General features: G+C 41.1%; 1 protein-coding gene across 11 annotated transcripts in view; it reads left to right on the top strand.

Moving 5' to 3' along the window:
- FMN1 (formin 1) overlaps positions 1-25,325 on the top strand; it is a 432,271-nt gene that overhangs the window by 282,231 nt on the left and 124,715 nt on the right. For all 11 annotated transcript variants that reach the window (XM_042942504.1, XM_042942497.1, XM_042942498.1 and 8 more), the window contains 6 exons: positions 3,066-3,127; positions 5,064-5,152; positions 11,623-11,752; positions 13,461-13,607; positions 14,723-14,782; positions 20,068-20,188. In XM_042942504.1, the coding sequence (XP_042798438.1) occupies positions 3,066-3,127; positions 5,064-5,152; positions 11,623-11,752; positions 13,461-13,607; positions 14,723-14,782; positions 20,068-20,188 (609 nt within the window). The remainder of the gene's footprint in view (positions 1-3,065; positions 3,128-5,063; positions 5,153-11,622; positions 11,753-13,460; positions 13,608-14,722; positions 14,783-20,067; positions 20,189-25,325) is intronic.

Genomic DNA, 25,325 nt, shown 5'->3' with positions numbered 1-25,325 from the left:
TAATAATGTTTCCTGAAGTTGGGCTTGGAGCAGGGTTTTGAAGGACCAGAAAGTTTTAATAGCACTACTCCTATCTGGAACACTCATGAATTCTGGAAAGTTTCCTTTATAACACAAACTACTCAGTAGTTGTTGTCTTCTTTCCAGATATTAAAGGAGATAAGGCATTAACAAGCATTAAAACACATTAACCATGTGTATATTTATTTTTTATTTTATTTTTAAAGTTTATTTTTTTTTAATGTTTATTTTTGAGAGAGAGAGTATGAGCGGGGAAGGGGCAGAGAGAGAGGGAGGCACCTAATGTGAAGCAGGCTCTAGGCTCTGAGCTGTCAGCAGAGCCTGACATGGGGCTCAAACTCACAGACTGAGAGATCATGACCTGAGCCAAAGATGGACGCTTAACCAACTAAGTCACCCAGGTGCCCCTAAAGTTTATTTATTTTTGAGAGAGAGAGAGAGCAAGAGCGTGGGTGGGGAGGGGCTGAGACAGGGAGAGAGAGAGAGAATCCCAAATAGGCTCCACACTGCCAGCACAGAGCCTGACATGAAGCTTGAACCCACGAACCATAAGATCATGACATGAGCTGAAACCAAGAACCAGGAGCTTAACCGACTGAGTCACCCAGCTGCCGCACCACGTCTATATTTAAAATCCCAATAGTCATCATTCATTGGTACCATTTTCAGTTCATACCATTCTCTATGTGCTATGCCATGCATACATACTCCCCTGCTTAATATTTCCAGTACATGGTATTAGACCCGTTTTATGGATCTGGTGAGGCTCGGATACTTGAACCTGCCAGGATCACATAGTAAGTTTTGCTCCTTCCACGATAGTCATCTTGGTATTTTTTCTGTACCTTAAGCTTGTTCCTTCGTCAGAAAAAGAAACTTCCTTTTGCAGTTATCTGTTCCTAGAAGGCTCATCTCCCAAATATTCACAGAACTGACTTCTTCAGCTCTTAAGTTAAATATTTGTTGCCTCCTCAAAGAAGCCTCATCAACCATCCAATGCAATGCTGCCTATTTCTGTACTTTCTTCATAGTATATTGTTATCTGAAATTATTTTCTGTCCCCTAGGCTAGAGTATAAATTGCATGAGATCAAGTGTTTTGAACCTCCTACACACTTTTGATTTATATAATCACAGCATTAACAGTTTCTAGAACTTAATACACATTCAATAAATATTTACTCAAGGGCTGGGTGAATGAATGAGTGACTGAATGAATGAGTGAATGTTGTCAGAGCCCATGCTTGTTCTCCAGTTCCGTTTTCTAGATGTTTTCTTTCTGTTACCTAGCACATTGGAGCAGTATTGGCTGACCATACAGCCCATCAAACTGTGTGTCTGGGACCCAGACTGATTAAGTTTTAAGAACCAAGTATTTGTTCACCAGAACAACAACACACAGGTCATTCTAATTCTCATTAGTTAAGCTCACTTGGTTATATGTAAGCTTGCAGTTCATATAGAATACCTACAATGTGGAATTAGTTTAGAAGTGAACTTCTCTGATAAATTGTTTGTAGAACTTCACCTTTTCTTACTGCATTCCTGTTGGCTGATTTTTGTAGGAGAATATTGGAATTTACATAAATCAGACATTGTTCCTGGTTGTTTTTTTTAAAGCACCAGACATGTAAAAATTCCTGGTCTAATAAATTAGTAAATTCATATTATCTCCACACACAAAATAACCATCCTGGGAGGGCAAATTCTTTCATTCTTTCCTCAAACTACATTTTTCTTCTGTGGTTTCAGATTGCCCTTTTTAGAAGTGTGATTTTCCTTTGTCTTAGTGGGATCTGAGTCGACTTTGTCACTAGCATGTTAACCTCTCCTTTCCCCACACTTCCATATCTAAGAATAGCTTGTTGACTAACCCTAAGTGAGTGAAGGTGGCCTGCGGAGGAATTTTAAGTACATTTCTCGGTGTTCTGTGAAGTTACATGATCTTAGCTCAGTTAATTAACTTTGTTAAAATTGTATAAGGGGATTCATACAATTCAGCTATAGACGACGCAAAACAATTTGAAAGGAACCTGCCCTTTACCTTGATCTCTACCTTCTCCAGAAACCATGCTGTAATGCCAATGAACAGAATAATGGTTGACGAGCAAAATTTTAAGGCATTCTAAATATCACTGGTTGGTTTAATAAAATTAATTAGCCTGCCACGGAGAAAATTTACTAGCGTGCTGGTTAATTTCACAATGTAAAGTCAGAGAAGGGAGGTGGGGTTGAGGGAACAAACCTTATTAGTTTTGAATAATTATTTAAAGATGTGGAGCTGCCTATTCCAAACACTTTGATTGCCAAATCCATTAAGCCTTTACAATCTCAATGTTCGTATCCCGGTATATATAGAAAGGAATCTCTCTAGGTGAAATCATATGCATATTAGTTAACAGCTAGATGACTTAAAGATATAGAATAACAAGTAGAATCCTGATAAAACCATGGGAATGAGAACTTGCCTTAGACTAACTCATGGGAGGTTTCCATAATCTTAATTTGCCATTGATGCAATTATTGCTTTTTCTTGTCTTTTTAATCCAAACAAGATGTTTGCAGTGGCCATGGAAAGGTGCCTAAATCACATGCCTGAATTCATTTAATTTGCCAACATTGTCTTTTTTTCTCTCTTCCTGGTAATGGGCAAGAGTCAGTTCTGGTGCATTAGGTACTAAATCTCTTCAATTACCAGCCGGGAAGAAAGATTTAAAATTGTGCTTCAAACCTACAAACTGATTTAGTTTTAAAGCACAAACACTTCTCCTGTGGAGCCTAAATTAAACTGCAGAAAGGACGCAAAACTTGAGGAATTAAACCAGGCAGGGCCAAGGCTCAGGCCAGGGATAGGAGCCATTTTGGTTTCTTTCACTGGAGCCCCCCTGGCGCAAGAGGAAGGGGAGCAAGAACATGCTGCAGGACACAACTGTGTAAGGAAGTGCAGTGTCCCATTGCCTGGAAGCTAGACGTGTAATACATGTTAGTGTGGGGGAGTCTAATTAAACTTTCCTTTTTTCCCTCTTTCTTTTTGGGTATTGACAGCCATTTTCAATGTGGATGATTCTGTGGTTGATCTGGAGACCCTGGCAGCCTTATATGAAAATGTGAGTATCAAAGACCTACAGAGCCAGAGTTTCCAGATTATCATATCTTCACTAATTAAAAAAATGTTTAGGTCCAAAAAAATGGTCATATGTGACTCCTTCTGCCCCCCCCCCCGCCCCCAAATCACTGAGCCATTCATGTTCTTGGGCAGAGACAATTTTGACATAGTATGGAAGAGATTAAGGCATAGTTTCTATAAACATAAGCTCCAATGAGAGCAGATGTGAGAAAAGCACTAGGTTCTGACCGTGCTGTGCCATCCGGGTTAGCAGATCTCTTTGCACACCTGCATGAGAGGGTGGTTCAAGGTGAAAGACCCCTTCTGTGCCATGGAACCCAGCCCTGTGGCTTGCTGTCAGAGTGAATGAAGGTGAGCTACCTGCTTACTGTTGCTGCACACTACTGTTTTCTTCTAATGAATGGAAATATTGTTACCATCTTGGATGATTACTTTTAGACCAAATGAGCTGATGACCTTGAATGTGGGAAGTAGTAAAAAGGTGGTGGGTGTGTGCTTTGGATTTAGAGTCAGACAGTTTTACATTTGAGGTCCCACTCCGTAGACTGCTGAGTGACTCTGGATCAGTTAAATCCCTTAAGCCTATTTGATCATCAGTAGAAGGGGATTATAATGGGCTCTGTCTGATTTTTGTGAGTGTTAAAACAGAATTCAATATAAGTAGCAGTAGCAATGTATCTTGAAAATAAACAGCACCAGACACATATGTGGTCTTTAAATTTGGGCTGTATGTGGAATAACCAGCAGCACTGGCAGGCTTTCCTGAGAAGATGACACAGGAAGAGTCAGAGTTCCCATGATTGTTAGCATTTCTGGTTCATTGACTCTGTTAGGATTTGAAAACAGAGTGAACCAGATTCTCTTTACTGAAGTAATGATATTTCCCAGGAAGCTGGCTGGGAGCTCTATAGTATGCCTTGGTCACCATGCTCAAAAAAAGTACTCATTTCGTTGATTATGTCCCCTGGGACCTTAAGTCTCTTATAGAAACTTTCCGTAGCATAATAATCCAACCTAGGGAGATTGCCAGTTCCTTACACATTTTACATCATATAAAATTAGAAGCTATTTAGTACACCTGAGTGGGGCCTTCTCGCATTCCATCAGTAAGGCTTTCATTAATAGACAAGAGGGTGCACAAATACCAGGCCTTTGGGAGCTAGCAGTGCATTTGTTGAGTACCCGGAGGGCAGCGTGGTATTATGGGAGGAAGAGAGATTCTGAGTCAGGACGTTTATCCAGTACTTAGTGTGAGCTTATGTAGGATCATCTGAAAAGCGAAGATACAATAGTTGATACTGAAGGACTTTCCAAAAAGCCAAGTGCCTTCTAGATGCTTTTTGTTGTTACTGTGAGCTCAGGACTGTGCATATGGGCAGTACTTGTTAGCTCACAGTAGAGGAAGGCTGCATGCAACTGAAATTGTTGGATAAATTGAGAAACTGTAGCTAAGTGCCAAAATAAGCAGTACAGACGAATGTTTACCGAATCTACAAACAGAGAAGGTGGAGACTGGAAATTAAAAAGTCAGGAGCCTACAGAAGTTAGGAGAGCTGTTCTAAGGGTCAGGAAACAAATACTAAGGACAACTCACTGATACCTGCTTGCAGGGGATTCAGAGGCAGCCGTCAAATGTCCTGACTTCTGTGTCCACCTACAGTCGCTTGTTAGGACCATTTGCTTCAGCCAGTGATTCGCAAATGTTAGCATGCATCAGAGTCACCTGGAGGGCTTGCTGCCCCAACCCCCACCCCAGCTTCTTGTGCCTGGGGTAGGGCCAGTTATTTGCATTTCTAACCAGAAACAGGTGATGCTAGTGCTGCTGGTCCAGAGACCACACTTTGAGACACGTTGCTTTAGATAGATTCTCATTGTTCATTCTACCTGTGCTTTGTTTGGTTTCTCTTTTAACACAGAGAGCCCAGGAGGATGAATTGGTTAAAATAAGAAAGTATTACGAGACATCCAAAGAGGAAGAACTGAAGTTGCTGGATAAACCCGAACAGTAAGGACGTTTGAACACTTTTCTGTTAGGCCAAAAGGAGAAATGCATCTCTGTCCTCCTTCCTCCCAGCTCTGGATAATTGCATCTTGACTGTGCCGTGAGCTAAGTCGTAGCACCATGTCCCCATGACCTGTTGCATGCAGCAGAATGACCTGACTGCCCGGAAAAGCATCCAGGGGATTTGTCTCAGCCCCTTTCCCTATCCCTCATGATTCCCCTTTCTTGTTCTAGCAGCTTGTTAATTCCTCCCAGACTAAACATTCTGGCCAAAAGGGTAACTGAGGAAGGAAGAAGTCATTGCTCTGTTTAAGGTTCTGCCGATGCAGTTAAAAAGATGATGTCAGAGTCACAAAATTCAAATGGATTTTCCTAAATGTCGTGTCCGGTAAATGTAGTCTGAATGTGCCAGCTTTCCCCCGAATCTCTCCACCTGCTCTGCCCAATTTACATGTGACCTTTTTATCATCTTTGTACGTGCTGGTTGGTCACTCTGTTCACTATCTAGAGTTGTTTGCTTTATGGTTTGGGTTGTCATGCCACAGCCTTTGAACACCTAGACCTCCGATGAGTAACTGAGTGGCTCTTGCCTTGACTAAGCCCTTGGGGTCTGCAAACCACAGATAAGTACATGGGGTTCTGCAGCCCTTGGGCCCCAGCTAGCTTTTCATGGCCCAGGATTGAGGATGTGGAATGGGTCCAGAGTGGACAGCAGCATCCTTTGCCTATTGCCACCCTTGAGTGCTTGGTATCCAGTTCAGGCCACTCCCCTCAGCCTGGAGATGAGGTGAGTGGTAAAAAACAAAGAAGAAACTAAGCAATCAGGTTTCGGGGAACAAGTGAGCCCTAGAGACATCTAAGTTTCTTTGGCTTGTGTTGAAACTTTTGTGCCTTGAGCTTGGGTCCCCTAGAATGCCCCACTCCTCTTGGACTGCCTGGGCATTCAGGTTCAGGAAAATACCTCTAAATGACTGGGTGGATGATTTCTAGGTTTATTTGGTTATTGAGAAGCCTTCATGATAATTTGGGAAACCTTAGATGAATTGTTCTCACATGGAGCATAGGAACCACTCCCCATGCCACCCCTGCCCCTCCCCAAGTTATTTCATGAAGCCCAGGAATATTGTGAATCATTGCAGATGGGGTTCTACTGCCCTTTTGGTCTGGCAACTTGAGCTACCCTCCCTACCAACTCCTGCCCCTGACCAATCCTGTGGTCCACTCCCAAGTCACGTTTCCTAATATAACAGATTAATTCCCACTAAGGTGCTAATGACTGAATGTGAAGTGACTAATAATGGGATGTTTAGACACCAACAAGTCCATGGGGAGTGTTTGAAGACTGTCTTAACCTAGGCTGCTATAACAAAGTAACCCAAAGGATGACTTTATAAACAACAGAGATTTATTTGTCACAGTTCTGGAGATTGGAAGTCTGAGATGGAGGTACCATTACAGTTGGGTTTTGGTGAGAACCCTCTTTCAGAATGTAGACTGCTAACTTCTCGTGGTATCCTCACATGGCGGAAAGCAAAAAGAAAGAAGCAAGGTCTTATGTCTCTTCTCCTAAAGGCACTGATTTCACTCAAGGTCTCAACCCTCCTGACTTAATTACCTCCTAAAGGCCCTACCTCCTTATTGGATTTCAATTGGGGGTTAGGATTTCAACATATACGTTTTGGGGGAACACAAACATTCAGTCCTTAACAGGGACAATAGGGCATATCAAGCATTTGAGTAGTGGCCAACCATACCACGCTGGGCAATGATCTCTAAGCCTGGAGTTCACAAGCTTTTCATGTAAAAAAAATCAAATAGTATTTTAGGCTTTGTTGGAAGTACTTAAACCTGTTGTAGTGCAAAAGCAACCAAACAAATGGGCATGACTGTGCATCAGTAGAGTTTTGTTTATGGACACTGGAATTTGAATTTCATACTATCTGTGTAGATGTCATAAAATGTTATCTTTCTATTGATTCTTTTTCAACCATTTAAAAATATGAAAACTATTCTTAGGTGGCAGGCCATACAAAAACAAGTGATGAGCTGTATTTGGCCTGTGGGCTATAATTTGCCAACGCTGGCTCCATGCACTGGGAATGGCTGACCCAGTGAAATGAACAGTGGGTTTCTACAACTGGAAGTGTTCCCCTTATCCTTTTGGGTTAATGTCTTTCTAGCATTATTTTTCAAGATTAATTGCCAGGACACAGAATAATGGTGGCAGGTAATTAGCAGATAAACTTATTATTCCTGCTGATGTTGATCTGATGATATGGATACTGATGATCTGGGTAAGAGAACATTTTCAAGGTGTATAAGTAGTCATTTCAGTGGCTTCCCAAAGATGCTAAGCAATTACTGGCAGCAAAGAGGACTGTCGCGTTGTCCTGGTAAGGTGATGTGCTCAGGCTCAGCTGCTGGAGGGTGAGGTGCACGGGGGTAGGGGCTTCAGGCCTGAGTGAATTCACCTTTACTGTTGACCTCCTGCATAGTGCAGCGTTTGTTTGATATTAGCCAGGGTCTGATTTCCTGCCAAGTTATTTGCCATTAGTTCCAAGTTAGTCGACTATAAGCATGTTTTACATACTGGAAAATATGAATCATTTATAGTTCCAGCATTGAAATTTTCTGAGATCCCTATGATGCCCAGTCCTATAAATCAGGGCAGGGAGAGGTTGGCCTCATCACTCACCTCATCAGCTTTCTTGTAGCTCAGGGCCAGATTTAGAAAGCCATTTCGCATAGAGGTGTCATCTGCTTGGGCCTGGGCTGTCTGAGAACCACTCCCTCCAAGGATGGCCTTCAATTCTTTGCATTCTGCCTTTAGATGGTGGTGAGATGAGGTGAGCTCTATTGGATTTGAGTTAGCCAAACACATGCCTTTTGCGGCCTGGATAGAGGACACCATGTAAAGCCTATTGGGATGCCCCACTCAGGGTCCCCAGTTTCCTCAGCACCCTCACAAACACACTGACTTGGTGAAACAAGGCTCTGTGAGTGTACTCCCCTGTGGAGGAACCGTGTACATCCCACTGTGTACACAGCCCTGTGCACACAGCCCTGAGATGGTACCATTTGGGGGTTTAGGGAATGATCAATTAAACATTAGTCCCTTGAAATAGTGGGCCGTATTGCCTCATTCCACCTGTCAGCTGAGTTGGTGCTGTGGATGGGGATCCACACAATGTCATGTGCAGAACTTCTCTCCTAAAGACGGACTGGAGTCGCAGCCCTTCCTGGGAAAATGAACCTGCCCTGGGAAAGAATGAGAAGATCCCTAGTTTGTGGCTACTTTGCTGTTGTTTAGTCCTCTTTATACCTGGCCCTAGGTTATAAAGTTAGATTAGTCTGACAGGAAGTAAATCTATACGTATCCATAAGTACCAAGGCCCAATGCCCCAGACATATACTTGGAGATTTGTAAAAGAGTTCTTATCCCTGCTCATAGGGGGGAGAGTATAAAGCACAGCTGGGGGGAATAAGATATTTATCAGCCACTTGCCTCATAGCCCTTGAGGTTACTTATGCCTCTGGTACTCTTCCAGATAAACGGGAAAGGAGGTATTTGTGGTGCTCTTCCTCAGGCCTTCGCACGGCTATTTTAGAACAGAAAGTAACATAAAATCGCAGTCTTCTCAAATTTATGTCTCCAGTAATTCTTATCTTCACATTCCACCAGGTGTCCAAGCCAAAAACCTGCAAGTCCTCCTGGACGCTTCCCAGCATCCCTCGGGGTTGGTCAGTTACTCTGGTTCCAGCTGCCTGAGTAGCCTTTCTCATGTATCTGCCCCTCTCCCTTCACACCACAGACCCCCTTCCCTGCCCTCTGAGAACAGTGTGGCTGCAGCCCTGGAGGTCTTCCAGCGTCAAATCTGCTGTCCCCTTCAACTCACCGGCCAAGCCACTGCCATGGTGATTTTCTTAAAAAAAAAAACTCAAAGTATCACCTCTCTGTTTGAAATCCTTTAAAAGTCTTTATTTTAGAACGCAAATCTCCATTTTAGCATCTGAGTTCTGGTTGTCTTCTCCCACAAACACCATTCATCCTGTCTGGGCCTGCCCTGAGAGTTGGTCACATGTGTCCTGGGCAAGCTCCAGAGGGCTCCAGGGAACCTTGGCTGACATTGTCTGTCGAGGGCTATGACTTGGATGGCCTGCACATGGCTCTCATAGGCCCCATCACTGAAATATTTACTATACCCTGCAGCAATGGGTGCTTTATTTTTCAGATTACCAGGAAGGAATTGTGTGTAAGTTAAATCCTCTTCTAAGGTCTTAGCATGGTACCTGACACACTGTGAATGCTTCCTACATGTCTACGGGACTGACTGAAATTCTTGGTGACTGCTACTCTGGCATTAATTTTCGGTGACACATTCCCCACAGTTGTATCCAAAAGTCATGTAAACTTCTTGAATTTCCCTTCCCTCCTCTAACTCTGGATATGCGTTTCAGACCCTTCTTCATGCACAGGTCTCTGGATCTTTAAGGTTCTCTGAGAACCCTCCTAGTCCAGTTCCTAATCCCAGTGAGGCCTTGGTCCTGGAGAACCTGGTAGTTCCTTTCCACTCTATCCTGGGTAACAGGAAGTTGATGAGCCTAGGGGCTTGTCTCCTTATACTAGTCCCAAACCTCCTTTCTTGAGGCTTGTTATAAGTAACTGTACATCCAGCATTCTGTCCTTTTCACCTGCATCCTCGTTGGATAGCTGAGGTGTCCATCTGTATCTTCTCTCACACAGTCTCCACAAACGCTTAACTCACTCTGTTTATTTAAACTAGAAAGTGTACATACTCTGGGGATCTGGAGCCTACTTGGGGAGGAGTGTCTTGCGGTCACTGCTGGGAAAGGAGAAATGCAGGGTGTGGCCCTTGAGTTAGCTCTCAGCATTGTCTGTATAAACAAAACTTCCCGACAGCCCCATGAGGACCAGATGCTGCTAGTCCCAACAGCTTTTCACTGCTTATATTTGTGAAAACTGGTGACACTCCTGATTTCGGTCACAAGTGAATCAATGCTTTAATACTAATTCTGTGAGAAACAATTTACATAACAAATACAAGTTTTCATCTCATTTTAACTCAGAATTTCTATGGGTTTCCACTATTATACTCCAACATGGTTTTCATAATAATCAGATTTACAGAACTTTAAAAAACAAAGGTATCTTTAGTTTTATGTGCATTCTTTGGTTCATCTCACTGTGATTTAAAAAAAGAAGAAGAAGAGGGCGCCTGGCTGTCTCCGTCAGTATTGCTGGTGACTCTTGATCTCAGGATTGTGAGTTCAAGCCTCACAAATGGGCATAGAGCTTACTTTAAAAAAAAAAAAAAAGAGAGAGAGAGAAAGGAAAGAAAAGATAAAGGACCATGACCTGGATATAGGATTAAAAAACAAAAAAAAACAGCTGATAATTAAAATCTTATCAAAACCCAAGGCCTCCTAAAAACAAAGTAAAAGAGGCCCAAAGTACAAGCGAAGGAAACTTCTTTGGGTATGGAAAGAAGGGTTCAGCTTTGCTCCTATGGAAAAGCATTCTTGGTGAGAGATTGCGAAATGTCAAAGTAATGATGTTATGCGTTGACCAAGGCTTTCAGAAATATCAGTTAATCATCATTTCAGCCCCACACTGAATTTAATAGCTGTTAGTGGATTTTCTCCTTCTCTGAATTCGTGTCCAACTCTTTCCGCCCATTTTAGTTTATACCCCTTCTTCTGGTGGTTGGCCTGGAGAGTAGGTAGCTCTTCCAACTTAATTTTGCAAAGGGCACCAGTGCCCAGCTGCTCAGACAGTGAGCTTCTGTGTGTACGTTAGCACTCACCTTTAGCTTTTAAAATCTGTCTTACTGTAGTTTTTAACACTGATGTCTACTTAATGAGTGCTTGCTTTGTTCCACACACTGAGCCGTAAACTCTGTCTTCATAGGCAAGTTGATGTGGGAAAGTAAATATCTGTAGAATAGGGTCACTGTAGACTGTTAACGAATTCAGTGAGCAACAAATAATAGTAATCTCACCTCAGGAAGAAACATTTTGTCACTTCTCTACAGACATCTGCCTCAAGCCTTCACTTTACTGTGCCTGTGTTAAATAGACCCTTAGAGAATGCTGCGTTATAAAGGGAGTTCATTATTTATTTTCATATACTAAAGGTAACACTCCTATTGGCATAGCAGGAGATAACTCTTTGTGGTTCAGGATAATTGCATTAACACTCTGTGCCTAAAGTAATGTATACACCGTACATTTATATACCGTCCTAGAAGCTCATTTAAAAAATGGCTTGGTTGTCAACAATATAACACACACCCTTCGAAGTCTTAGGTCTGCCTGTCAGGTACATTTTATAATTGTTAAAATTGACACTATCAAGTAAGGAATGCTCTCATGGTAGATCTTTTTCAACTGTTTTTTTTTTTTTTCTTTGTGAGTGTGTGTGAAGCTAGATGATCCATTATTAATTTTTACAGATTTTTACACGAGTTAGCCCAGATACCTAATTTTGCTGAACGGGCCCAGTGCATAATCTTCAGATCTGTCTTTTCTGAGGGTATCACCTCCTTGCACCGAAAGGTAGAGATCATCACAAGAGCTTCTAAGGTATGTTTGCTATCTAATTTAAGAGGGTGGTTTTGCCCTTATTGAGGGTAAAGAAGGAAGCAGGGAGTGGGAGAATCAACTAGAATCCCTTTGTAGGAAACCTTTGGATTTAAGACTGTGTGTTTTGCTAAGCAGAGCTGTGATGATTATCCTGAGTATGTGTGTGCATGCAGGTGAGGGAGGGAGGAAGAGAGAGAAAGAAAGTCAGGTGCAGACTGACAGGGAGAAGGAGGAAAAAAAATGACACTTATACAGATAGATTCTTAAATATCACAGATACCTTCTAAGGTACATATTGGCCTCTTAAAAACAACCTAAAAAGTGTAGTGTGTTTGCTACTCGACTGACTGGATTGCAAGAGATTTTGCTTGAGACCCATGCACCTGATCATCTGACATGTGTCCACACAGTGAAATAAGATTCTAGAGACTTGATAAGCAAAATAAATGACTGTGATAATAAGTGGTGGGCAAATACATTTTTGTTGGCTTTACCACACTGGTATTCTTTGTAAATTCTAATACTTGTTTGTTTGTTGGTTTGTTTTTCCTCACAATGACCCATGTCCTTAAGAACATGATAATCCTCTCCACACATATGTAGTATTGAGTTCTTCTCCGAAGGCATGATTCTTTTCCTTCAAAAATATAAAATGCTTCAATAAAGAAAGTAGCAATACGACCAAGGAATAATAGATACCCTCTGATAACACCCTAACAAGGAAGGAACAGAGGTTGCCCTGGAGCTGCATTTCCCTTTCTTTCTTTACCCTACAATAAAAGAAAACAAAGTCAACTCAGACTTTGAGAAGGGGGAAAAAGTACCAACTTGAAAATTTTGCACTTTGGGGCGCCTGGGTGGCGCAGTCGGTTAAGCGTCCGACTTCAGCCAGGTCACGATCTCGCGGTCCGTGAGTTCGAGCCCCGCGTCGGGCTCTGGGCTGATGGCTCGGAGCCTGGAGCCTGTTTCCGATTCTGTGTCTCCCTCTCTCTCTGCCCCTCCCCCATTCATGCTCTGTCTCTCTCTGTCCCAAAAATAAATTAAAAACGTTGAAAAAAAAAAATAAAAAAAAAAAAAAAGAAAATTTTGCACTTTGAGAAAAAAAGAGGAAAACTTTAGTTTTAAATGGTACGAGGAGCTGAAGAAAACCCTAAGCAGCTTGAAATTGTGAAAGTTAATAGACATCTCTGCAGATACTTAAAGAACATAACCTATGGCCTGGAAATACATTATTATAGTTTATCTCTGAGGACTACACCCAGAGATAAAGAAGAATAGACTTGGTATTAAACTTGCCCGACATTTAACTGTACTATTTATACAGATACATTGTCCAAAAACAGATCCTCAAATGATAGCAGACCTGTTTCTACTTAGAAGTCATCAGATGTAAAGTGTAACTCTACCAAGTCTCTTTGTTCCATTTACATAAAATTTACAGATTTAAAATAAATATTTAAAAAGTAAAACTGGCTCAAATAGAAACACTAATATTTAGTCCTCACTATTAAGACATGCAGTTCGTAATTCATTGAAAGGATAGAAAATGATGACTTTCAGTTCATTGAAAGGATAGAAATTTTCCATGTCGTCAGCTGTCAGTCCAGCCACCAAATAACCTGATGGCTACTCAGTAAATATTTGCTGTTGAATGAACATAGGTACCTTTGAAGTCCAGCTCTGTAATAATCGGTATTTGCTGTCACAGGGCTTGCTGCACATGAAGAGTGTGAAGGATATTTTAGCTCTCATTCTGGCTTTTGGAAATTACATGAATGGAGGAAATAGAACTCGGGGACAAGCAGATGGATATAGCTTAGAAATTCTGCCCAAACTCAAGGACGTCAAAAGTCGGGTATTTATTTCTCACAACAAGATTCTATGATTTGCCATTATATTCCTTCTATACCTTTAATTTAGACATATCTATGTGTTTTCTTGGTTGCTCCATTCATCTCTTTTCTCCCTTTAACAATAAACTTTTTCTTTGCTTTCTTTTGACTTTTGGATAAAAATTGGTTTTTCATGTTTGGTCTGACAGAGACGACAAAATCCCCAATATTGGTTTGTTCTAAAAGAACGCAATTGGATGTTGAACTGTAATGAGAGAAGGAAACAGCACGCAGTATCAGCCATAGCACAAGGCTTGAGTCTGTTTGAATTTAGTGTTGACTACTTGTAATTTACTCATTCCTGAGTAGGGAGCAATGTTGAATCACCAGTTGAGCTGAGCATTTGAATTATTCTTTGGCCCACAACAATTGGGCCGAGGGTCTACTGTCAAACTCTCTGAGCCTGATTATCATTTGGCTCCACACCCCTGCAGAGCTTTCTCTTTAGAAACAACCAGCCCATATCTAGGCGTCCCATGGGGAGCAGGGGCAGTGAAGGGAGGGGAAACACACAGGCAAATTAGAATTAGACCCATGTGAACAAGACACAAAGGCTGCCTTGTGGGAGGGCCTGCTTGCCCCTGGCCTCCCAGGGTCATAAAGTGGCATGGCGCTCCTTTTAAGCTGTCCTGATTGTTTTTCACGCCATTAAGAACACACATTTTTTGAAAGGTGGGAAGGGAGGGATGGTTTTCTGTTCTAGTCCCTGGTTCCCTTTGGCACTCCCCCACCCCCTCCTGTCTTGGCTTTATGCCAGAAAATAATGAGACCGTGTATATGTTTGTTTGTTTGTTTTAGTCATTACCTCAGAGGTCTTATGAATTATCTATTTGATTCTTTTTTTTTTTTTTTTTACCCCCACAAAGAATAGTGGAGTGTCATAGATATATAGATGACATAAAAAAAAAATTGCTGGACAAAGAGGAGAGTGGGAAATCTTGCCAGTCGCAAACAGAATTAGGACCAGGTATTGCAAATTAAAAGTATCAGGGTCACAAACTGAGATTTCAGTACTCAACTATATAATATGTTAGTCTCATGTGAATGATTTTCATTTAAGCTTCTCTTTTAAACCTAGGATAATGGGATTAATCTGGTGGACTATGTCGTGAAATATTACCTGCGTTACTATGATCAGGTAAGAAATAGCATTATGTGGAAAACTACACTAATGGGGTTTCAACTCTTACACATTGTTGGCATTCAGAAATTAGATGATGGATGGGTGGATGAATTTCAAGTCCAACATAGAATTTGAGAGCTATCCAGCCTCCTTGGTTTACAGATGGGAATGCTGAAGCCAAGAAAGTTTAGTTGACTCTTGTAAAGAGAAGCATTATTCAGTGCCTTTCAATCTACTGACTCTTAATCCACTCTATAACACAGTTTCAGAGAGACCCCCAATGCCTTCTAACCAGATCGTGGGGGTCTTTGTGAAATCTATATCCATTCAGTAATTGGTTGTATCTGAAACTGGCTCTGGGCTGCAGACCAAAATGTAGGAAATCAAGATGCAGTAATACCCAGTACCTTATCAGTAATGTTCATCTGTGAACAAGTTGAAGAAGTGGAATTTGAAATCCATCCTCTCTGCTCAGATTACATTTGCAATTAGAAATAAAAATTTCAGTGAGAATCCACCTGAGCACAATTTTCTATGTTTAATTCCTTCTCATTAAATTGAGAACAAGGAGTCCTAACTTTGAGAAGAAAGAGGTACTGTTGTAAGGTGTTGGGAAATCTAGCAATCAATATGAATGGGAAAAGTCTCAGGAAAATGTTGTCAGGACTCCTGCTTAGCTGTCCACTCAAGCAGGGTTTTTCCTAGGCTCCAAGGGAAGAAAAGTAAGGATTCCAGGGCCTTGTTTTCAAAAGGCCTATGATTCCATCCAGAAGACAAGCTAGGCACTGATGAAGTCTATAGGCTTCTATCCTCCCCTCCTCATCTGTCTGTTCTCAGTGTCTCTGAAATGAATCATCTCCCAACCCCCCTCCTCAAACTTCTCCTGTTTCTAATGAGGAGATTATCATTTCGGTCATTCAAGCATGAAGCTTCTGCTCCTCTTTGGTTCCTCTCTGTCCTTCGACTAAATTGTTTCTCATGTTTCTTTCTTGTTTTTCATCCCTCTGCCCCACTCATCCAGGCTTTAAGGTAACTCACCTGGACTATTCTGGTTGCTTCCCAGCTTGTCTCCCCACACCTGGTTGCTCCTTTTCCAGTCCATCCCACGCCCAAGGCCCAATCAGTTTTTATAGTCCCGGTCCTACTGCATCACTCTGTTACTCAAAAACAGAAATGACTCCCCATTTTCAACTGAATTAATACTCTACCCAATTTAATTCCAGTCTTTTACAACCATGCTTTTTTTTTTTTTCCATTTTCCCCCTACACGTAGTCTGTGATTTAAGACCCCATGTTTTCCAAACACACCCTATGTTTTCTCACTGGTGTGTTTTTATTTTTTTTTTTAATTTTTTTTAATGTTTATTTATTTTTTGAAAGAAAGATTGACAGAGTGTGAGCAGGGGAGGGGCAGAGAGAGAGAGGGAGACACAGAATCTGAAGCAGGCTCCAGTCTCTAAGCTGTTAGCACAGAGCCCGACTCGGGGCTCAAACCCATGAACTGTGAGATCATGACCTGAGCCGAAGTCAGACGCTCAACCAGCTGAGCCACCCAGGTGCCCCACTGATGTGTTTTTATATCCAATGTTCTCCCTGACTGGACCTCTTCTCATCACCAGCCTCTTTATATTAAGCTTCTGTCTTATTAATACTCTCTTGAAATAATAAATTAACTTTTGGGAGAAAGCTCCCAGTAGCAACACATACATTTGCAACCTAATAGGTAACAAGCTTTTCAGAAATGACATGGAAAGGACAACTGGTCCCCTCTCATTTAAAAAAAAAAAAAAAATTGGTACAAGAGGCTGCAGGTAATTTCCCAAAAACACAAAAACAAAAGCAAAAATCAAACAGAAGATATAAATCGCCAACTAGATACATAGACCTAGCGGTACAAATTGATCAAAACTTTATTAGGACTATCACAAATGGCTGATGGAATTCTTCCCTGTTTAAGATCTCCATGTATAATGGGACCCATATCTAGACTGCCCTTGACTCACCAAACTGTGTCCTATAAAGGGCACCTTTAAAAAAAATCACATGAAGATGGCACGTGCTTGCCAATCTGTTTCCCCACGGAGCTATACCTACTTATGGGGGACACATTTCCTCATTCATGCAAATGTACAGTATGGCTTAGCAAGACTTTGACCTTTCTGTATCAGAAGCCCTAGAAATCTATATAATATTTCTAGGAATTTTTATCCTAAGGAAATAAATAAAGATATGTATCACTATTATACTTATAATAATTTGTAATAACAAAATATAGCAAGATTTTGGGGAGGTGTCCAAAGGTAGAGACTAAGACCACGTCAATTATGCTAGAGTTACAAGATGGAATAATACACTGCCATGGAAAGTATGTAGGAGAAAATCTAGTGGCATTAGAAAATACTCTTGATCTGCTTTTATATTAAAAACATGGGTTTAAAACAATATATAATTTCAAATATGTAAATATAAATATACATAAACACACAGAAAAACCTAGGATACCAGAGATATAAAAAAATGTTTGATTATCTCTGGGTGGAAAAGATTTTAACTTTCTTCTGTCTTTCAATTAGACATAATGAACACATGTCACTTTGGTAAAAGGGAAGAAAGATAAAATAAAAAATAGTACAAAATAGTACAAAATAGTACAACTATTCTTCCCTTCTTCCATGAAATCTTTTTTCACTTCCTTATCTTTTAATCCTTTGAAGCCGGGGAACACTTGGTTTGAACTTCTGTCTTGATACATCTTATTCTGCCTTGTATGTAGATATCATTGAGCAATTAATTGTTAGTCTGGCATTGCTCCTTGAGTTCCAAAACTCATTGTTGTCTGTTTTGTAGCATCTGTAATTTAGGTGTCTGACAAATACTTACTAGGTTGAATCTGCTGTAAATATCCGCAAGAGTGTAATAAGTGACATTTGTAAATAATTAGGTGCAAAGAGGTGAGAGCTTTATTCTGGTAGAGGGGGCAGACATGTTGAAGCTTCAGGCAATAGGTATATACCCAAAGTTCTGGCAGCAGGTACTAGTAGGACAGCAGAATTATCCGGAAGAATCTTGAGAGGTAACATTTCTGATCTAGGGTTAGCATAAACAGATTTATCTTGTAGTGTCTGTAGCGTCTACACAACCAAGTCAGATGCATTGTGTAGGAAGGCTGAAATTTGCCAATGAAATGTGACCCTCAAAGAGAGCTAAACCTAGTGGAATTGACTTCACAGAGGAAAATCTTCCAGTAAGAATAGTTTCAAACATGGGAATGGCTCAGTATGGGAAAAATCAGAAGTCAACATTTGTGTGATGCTCTCCTGCGTTTCACAGTGCAAAAATTGATTTCACTCAGCAAGAGTATAGAATTATGTGATTTATTAAGCTATCCCCTCCCCGTAGGAGCATAAGTGATGATTTTTGTGGTTAGTTGTGATGAGCAATTAGCAGGAGAAAGGTGACTCCTGTTCCAAGCCTCCTTCTACTCATGTTGGTTTGGGGTCCAAGTCCAGGTTTGTGAAGCTTACAGAAATCCATCTAGAGCCATGTCTTTCGAGCTCTAATGGAGCAGCTTTCTCAAGAGATGCTACCAGGCTGATTTGCTCAGTAGCACTTTCTCTTTTTCTAGCTTAAAAAAAAAAAAAAAAAAATTGAAGCCAGTGCTGAATCTGATAAAAAAAAGTTTTAGAAAATAGTTAGAGATAACATGCATGAGTTCTTCCAATGTAGATTGCCATGGAGCTTCTCGGCAAGCATCTTGGATGGTGTTCCATCCTGTCGCAAGTACTACTTCGTTGTTTTGAAAACAGTAAAATAAGTATAGAGAGATGGGGAAAAAAGCACACTGATCTTGCAGAATGTTTCAATAAAATGAGGAAAACCACCTTTTCTTAGCATCTCACGTGGAGCTAAAGGTCTTAAAGGAAGGGAATTCCTGAAACCATAAGAAAAAATGACGGTAATTGAAATGTCTCCTGCTCAAGGTACACACTTTTCAGAACAGTGTTTTTATAGGTGCCAAACAAAGTTTGTATGCCACGTGTTGTATGCTGTACTGAGAGCTATATACAGTACCTGCCCTCACAGTGCTTGCAGTCTAGCGGGAGAAGCCTCTAAGTTAACACAGCAATTTTGAAATTGACATTGATAAGCGCCGTGACAACGGTAAACAGCAGGGGCCCTTGTAAACACCCAGGTGCTGAGGGTTAGAGGCAATCTTTGGGGAAGTGATACCTGTTTTGAGACTTGAAGAATGATATGAACACATGCAGGTGTGAGGAGTTTCTACAGAAGAGTTAGAAAGGGACAGTTTTATAGACAAAAGCCCAGAGACAAGAGATTGTGGCCTGTTCTGTTATTTTATGAACATTTAGGAGACGGAGTTAGAGATAGGGGGAAGGTGGAAGAAGACTGAGGGTGGAAGAGGCCAGATCATAAAGTGCCTTATAAAGCAGTTTCAGAGTTTGGAATTAGTCCTAATGGCAGAAGGAAAGATGGAATGTGAAGGAAAGCTGGCAAAACAGCCTGTGTGGAGAGAGGAATAACTGAAGACTGCCTGAGATATGCAAGATGCAGGGCTTATGTTAAACAACTCAGGGACAAAGCAGGATAGACTGGAAAAGATATTTGAGGCTCAGCTTATCTTTCCATACGCCTGAAACTTGTGTCCCTCAAGGTATTTCTCAGCTTAGATCCTCTATGACGTATAGTCGGGGAGCTTGTCAAAAACTATGGCAAACCAGGCCCTCAGCAAGTATATACAAAGATAAGCCAAAGAACGTTTGGGAAGTCTTTACATATATGTGAAGAACTTGATCCCCCCCACACACCCTCTGGAGCTTAAAGCCGCAGCCGAGGGTAGGTCACAGCAGAAGGGAGGGTGATTGTTTCTTCCATTGTAGTGCCTTCTTGTTCAGCACCTTCCGACGCACACCAGTTGGCATACCCCAAAGATGAGTTATCTAATTGCTACCACGTGAAGCTCAAACGGGGACTTTAAGTACTTTCATGTGTTCCTCCTGTGCCTTTTTCCATGAGAGGACGGCGTCCAAGATCAGGGCATACCTGACAATTTTCTCTTCGATTCATGAGGCAAAATAGAACCCAGCCCTCAGTGGCATTAGGACCAAAATGATATTGTGGAAGACACGAAAGCATTTCAAAGTAACCAGGTCCAAACTTAGGAATGGCCAAGGAGCATTTCTCGGATTCTTATTTGCGCTTTCAATAAAAGATGCTTTGGAATTTCAATTGATAGTGACAATTGGGGAAGTATAACATACTTTGTTAACCATGTCTTTTAGGAAGCAGGAACAGAAAAGAGTATTTTCCCTCTGCCTGAACCACAAGATTTCTTTCTGGCTTCCCAAGTCAAGTTTGAAGACCTCATAAAAGATTTGCGCAAACTGAAGAGGCAACTAGAAGGTAACAGGAACTGTTCTGTTATTATGATAATAGCTAAGCTTTTCTTTTTTTTTTTTAATGATTGAGGAGGAGGATGTATGTCTGGTTCATGGAAGGGAATTGGCGTAGACTTCAATTCCTCGTGAAGCTCTCCATCTCTTGTGCTCTGTTTGGAGGCGCTATGTTTGATTAGTGTTAATTAGTGCTTTTTATATCCACATCTTTTACATCTACATTTTCCAACATATTACAGATGATCATTTTAATAACAATAGCAGCAGCCCTTTATTGAATGCTTATTGTTGTCTCGTATAATTATTACGGCAACCCCAATAAGCAGGAACTGTATACCAACTCCATTTTACAGAGGAGAAAAATGAAGTTCAGGGAAGTTACATTCATACAGCCAGTGAGAGGCAGATTTACTGGGCTCTAATCAGGTCTATGTGATTAGAACTCATGCAGTTTCTAAGCCAGGTTATTGTGCCGCCTGAAACATGTCACATGTGTGCACACATGTGTGCAGCCACACACGCCCCTATATATGTGGTTCACGTGTAGGAGTCTAATAAAGGTGTCAGGACACATAGTCAACATTCTCTTTTAGTTTATTTACATTTTTAATTATTCACAACAACATGCTGAAAGCCCCTTTTAGGTTGTTTGTTTTTTTTTTAAGGTGAAAATATGTCTCTCTCGAGCAGGAATTTTCCTTTGGCATTGCTAGAGTCTTGTGTTTTCACTGTGGAGACATCTCCTTGTCCAAGAATATAAATACTTGCATTGGAGCTTGTCTAACTCCAATTGAAGAGCTCCACGGAGGATTTAGGGAGCGTGTTAATGTGGAAATGGAGCTCAGAGTGCCAAAAGGAGAGCTTGAGGAAATGAAGAGCTTGAACCAGGAATATTTTTACACTAAGACATAAAATAAACATTTTAAAAATGTTTATTGTGAAAGGGCGCTCAGAAACCCAAGTCTTAGACAGAGAGCAGCCTGGAAATGGAAGTGAAGTGGGACAGATCCCTGGTGGCGGGGAGAGCCATTTAGCTTTATTTTGGGCATAAAACTTGCTTAAATAAGGAGAGCGGTTACAAGTGAATATTTCTACCTTGTAAATTATTTTTAAAGGAACATGTGGATTTTTTTCCCTCCTGTTGATGTGGTTAAGAGCGTGAATGCAACCAAATGGATGCTTCATTTAGGAATGTGATATATGAACTTGTGGTTATCCTTTTCCCTCTCATAAAAAAAAAAAACAAAAACAAAAAAAACCACTGACAGTTTTATCCTTGTCTGAGATGAGGGGCTGGACTCTCACTGTGATGAAACAAAGTGAAGCGTCCTGCAGCAGGTTTCTGTCGCTCTCCAATGGCAGGATTAGGGCCCAGGCCAGTCCCCAGGATGGCTGCAAGCTTAGCTGTGGCCAAGAAGAGCCATGCCTTTCACTCCGTGGCTGTCCCTGAATACGACTCCCCCCTGGTCTCCTGGCCCTTTGCTGTCTTGTGTCGTTTTGTGAGCAGAAACCTGGTGTATGTGTGACCTTTCCTCCTCTCCTGCGGCCTCTTTCAGGCACCTTTGACTTCTGCAAGTGTTTGATGATGATAACAAAGGGATGAGAAGAGTGAATTGGGAAGACAGTGGAGAGGCAGGTGTTCCCACAGAGCATCCCCTTTAGCATACCTTATTTTCTCCAGGGCGATCCCAGGTGCCATTCCACATCCCTCCGTATTCAACTGACACTTTTCCTCAGTCATTTTAAGGAGCTGCAAGAGCTTCTGGAGCTGGAGGACCCACCCTGGGAGGGGAAACTAAACATTACCTCAGTTGTTTTTCTCCTTTGTATTAGACTTCACCAAGAGATGTGAAGCACCACAAGGCAAAAGGGAAAAGTGGGGCTCCCCTCCAGCCCCCCCACATTGGATATTTAAACAAAAATGCCCTGCTAATCTTTCGAGATGCCAGTGTTTTTAACACATGAAAGGTACCTAGTAAATATTTAAAGAAAATACAGACCATTGGTTCTCTAATGAATTTCTTTTTCTCCTAAATGCCATCTGGCAAGATGGCCAGAGTCGTGGCGGTCTGTTTCATCTCCCTTCCCATTCAGGTTCCACCTCCTTTTCCATAAGGCCTTGGTGTGAGCCTAGATTGAATGTTTAATTGAAGAGGACATAATTTTCACACATACAGCAAAGATTTGATGAGGCTTTGAGGTTTATTGTAGCCATTAAAATGTCGTGGCTGCTGGCAAAACCCCAGAAAATGTCTAAAGCTAAACCAGATGTGATTAGCAAATTTCAAGACATCTCAGGCCCCATTTCTCCAGGCAGGCGTAGCCCTTTAGAAGAAAACTGTTTTCAACCACACCTTAGCAATAGGGTGGGAATTAAACTATAGTTGTTGGTTGTGCAGATGTCAGTGATACAAATAGATGTTGCTGATAAGCATCTTTTGTAGAAACGAGAACTTTGAATAGCACTTTTATGTAGATAAAAAGAGCAGGCAGCTGATGATCATAGTATCAGCCAGTTTCTTGTGTGATTATTATCTATCAGATGTTTTACATAATCATGTCTTTTAATCTTTACAACGACCCCACGAAGCAGATACTATTATCAGTCTCTCCTAGGAGGAGGAAACTGAAGTTCATGGTGTTCACATAACTTGCCAAATTACAGGTGATGATCTAGCCACATTTTGAAGCTAGATATGACTCTAAGGCATGCACTTGTCATCTATCCTGCCTGTGACCCAGAGGTCTCCATATTTGAACCCAGATCAAAACAGTAAGTTATGTGTTAAAGGCAGAAAGCCTCATGGTGGTGCCAATGACAGAGAGTTACTGAACATGTGCGCATGAGTGAGTGTGTGCGCACGCGCGCGCGCACGCACACACACACGCACACACACGCACACTCTTAGAGCCACATGTGTAGACCCTCAGATCAGAGACAGGAGAAAATTTACTTGGGCATGGGGAAGACATATAGGAAACAGGGGTCACGAGAAGTGAATACACACACACACACACACACACACACACACACAAGTGAATAGACACAATTATTGTGTAGGATTAAGAACTCGGGCTTTGGAATCAGATGATGTACTTTTACTGGTTTGTTGGAAGCAGGATCTTGTCAGGTAACAAAACCATAAAGAAGATTCCTTTTCTTACCTGTGAAATGGGAAAATTATAGGGCCTATGTCAGAGGAGGTAATGAATGCATGGTCCATTAGTAAGGAAAACTTCAGTAAAACTGATTAGGGGTATATACCTTTTATTGGAAAATGCACACCTTGTAGAATCAGGCCCATATTGCTGAGAGGCCTGCTGGATATATTTGTGGAGAATCAAATTCCCGGAGCACTTGCACTCTCTTCTCTACCTTAGTGGTGACAGAACCCAATTCTTGGTGCTTGGGAATGTGTCCCATATTTTGTTTACTGTTCTGTATCCCTTACTCAGACAATAATTTTAGCTTCCCTGATACTGTGGTAAGTAACAATTAGGAAAAAACAAATGGTAGAAATAGTTGCTCTCTTTCTTATTCTTTGACCTTGTTTACTGGTCAGAACTCTCAAGGTATTTTTACCAACCCATATGTGGTAGGCAGAATAATGGTTCCCAAAAATGTCCAAACCCTAATCCCTGAAACATGTTACCTTACATGGCAAAAGGGAACTTTGCCGATGTTAAGATGGGGAGATTATCTTGGGCTATCCAAGTGGGCCTAATCTAATCACATGGATCTTTAAAATGAATCTTTAAAAACTGAGAATTTTCCTTGTCTGTGGCCAGCGGGAGATAGTACAGTGGAATGATCAGAGAAATGCAGTGTTGTGGGCTTTGAAGATGGAAGAAGTGGGCAGTGAACCAAGGAATGTGGGAAGCCTCTAACACTGGAAAAGGCAAGGAGCAGATTTTCCCTAGAGCCCCCAGGAAGGAATGCAGCCCTGTCAACACACCTTGGTTTCAGCCCAGTAGACCCATGTTAGACTTCTAACACAGAGAGCTATAAGGTAATATATTTAGTACATTTGTTTTAATCAGTTAAGTGTATGATAATTTGTTATAGTAGCAATAGGAACAAATGCACTGTGCAATGTATCCTAATTGTGGCAGTTAATACTAATGATAGACACACACACACACACACACACACACACACGCACACCATTGCTGAGGCCATAAGATGTACGATTTCTCAAGTGGTGATGTTCACCGGTATTGCATGAAATGTGAATTGGTGTTTTCTGAGAAAGGTTCTACAGAGGCATCTGGGTGGCTCAGTTGATTAAGCGACCAACTTTAGCTCAGGTCATGATCTCACGGTTCGGGAGTTTGAGCCCTGCATTGGGCTCACTGCTGTCAGTTCAGAGCCCGCTTCAGATTCTGTGTCTCTCTATCTCTCTGCCCCTCCCCTGCTCATGCTCGCTCTTTCTCTCTCTGTCTCAAAAATAAACAAACATTAAAAAAAATAGCAAAACCCCCAATCCATATTGATTTGATATGATCCTATGGTAGTATTTTATTATGAAAATTTCACTGTGGCTATGGAAGTTGGAAAGCTGAATTTTTTTTTGTTTTTGTTTTTGGAAAATGAGAGGGGAACTCTTCAGATAGATGTTGAGAAGTCAGCATGGTCTGAAAAATTTAAAAACAAAATTAAATCACTCGTATTAGCCAGCAAGAGTTACTCAGTATCCCCTGTCATTAAAGATAGGCTATTTAATCAACTAGCTATTACTAAATCGTGCCTTGAAAATGATGCATTATTAGCTCTGTTATTCCATATATGAATTTGGGAAAATGTAATTGATAGTTAGCCCTCAGTGGAAGATACTCCAGCTTATTTGAAAGTCTTGGCTGAGATGCAAGTGTGTGTGTGTTAAGATAATTCTCATGATGTCCTTTTCTCTAAATATTTAAGAATATGTATTTGAACATGTCCTTTCTTTTGTACCATTTAGAAATATTTGGGAATATGACAGTTTAAGAAAAGCAAGAGTCTGTGTTGACTTTTTGATATCTGTTATCATTCTAGACATGTTTATCCTGCAAATACTTATGTTAACTTGTTAACCTTTTTAAGCTTTCTCTAAATGAGATCCTGTGTGAGATGCATAGTCCAGGCATTCAAGAATTGTTATTAA

This window comes from Panthera leo, chromosome B3 (assembly GCF_018350215.1).
Source record: "Panthera leo isolate Ple1 chromosome B3, P.leo_Ple1_pat1.1, whole genome shotgun sequence".
Lineage (NCBI taxonomy): Eukaryota > Metazoa > Chordata > Mammalia > Carnivora > Felidae > Panthera > Panthera leo.
Note: the sequence above shows the minus strand (reverse complement) of the source record. Positions and strands in the feature narration are given on the sequence as shown.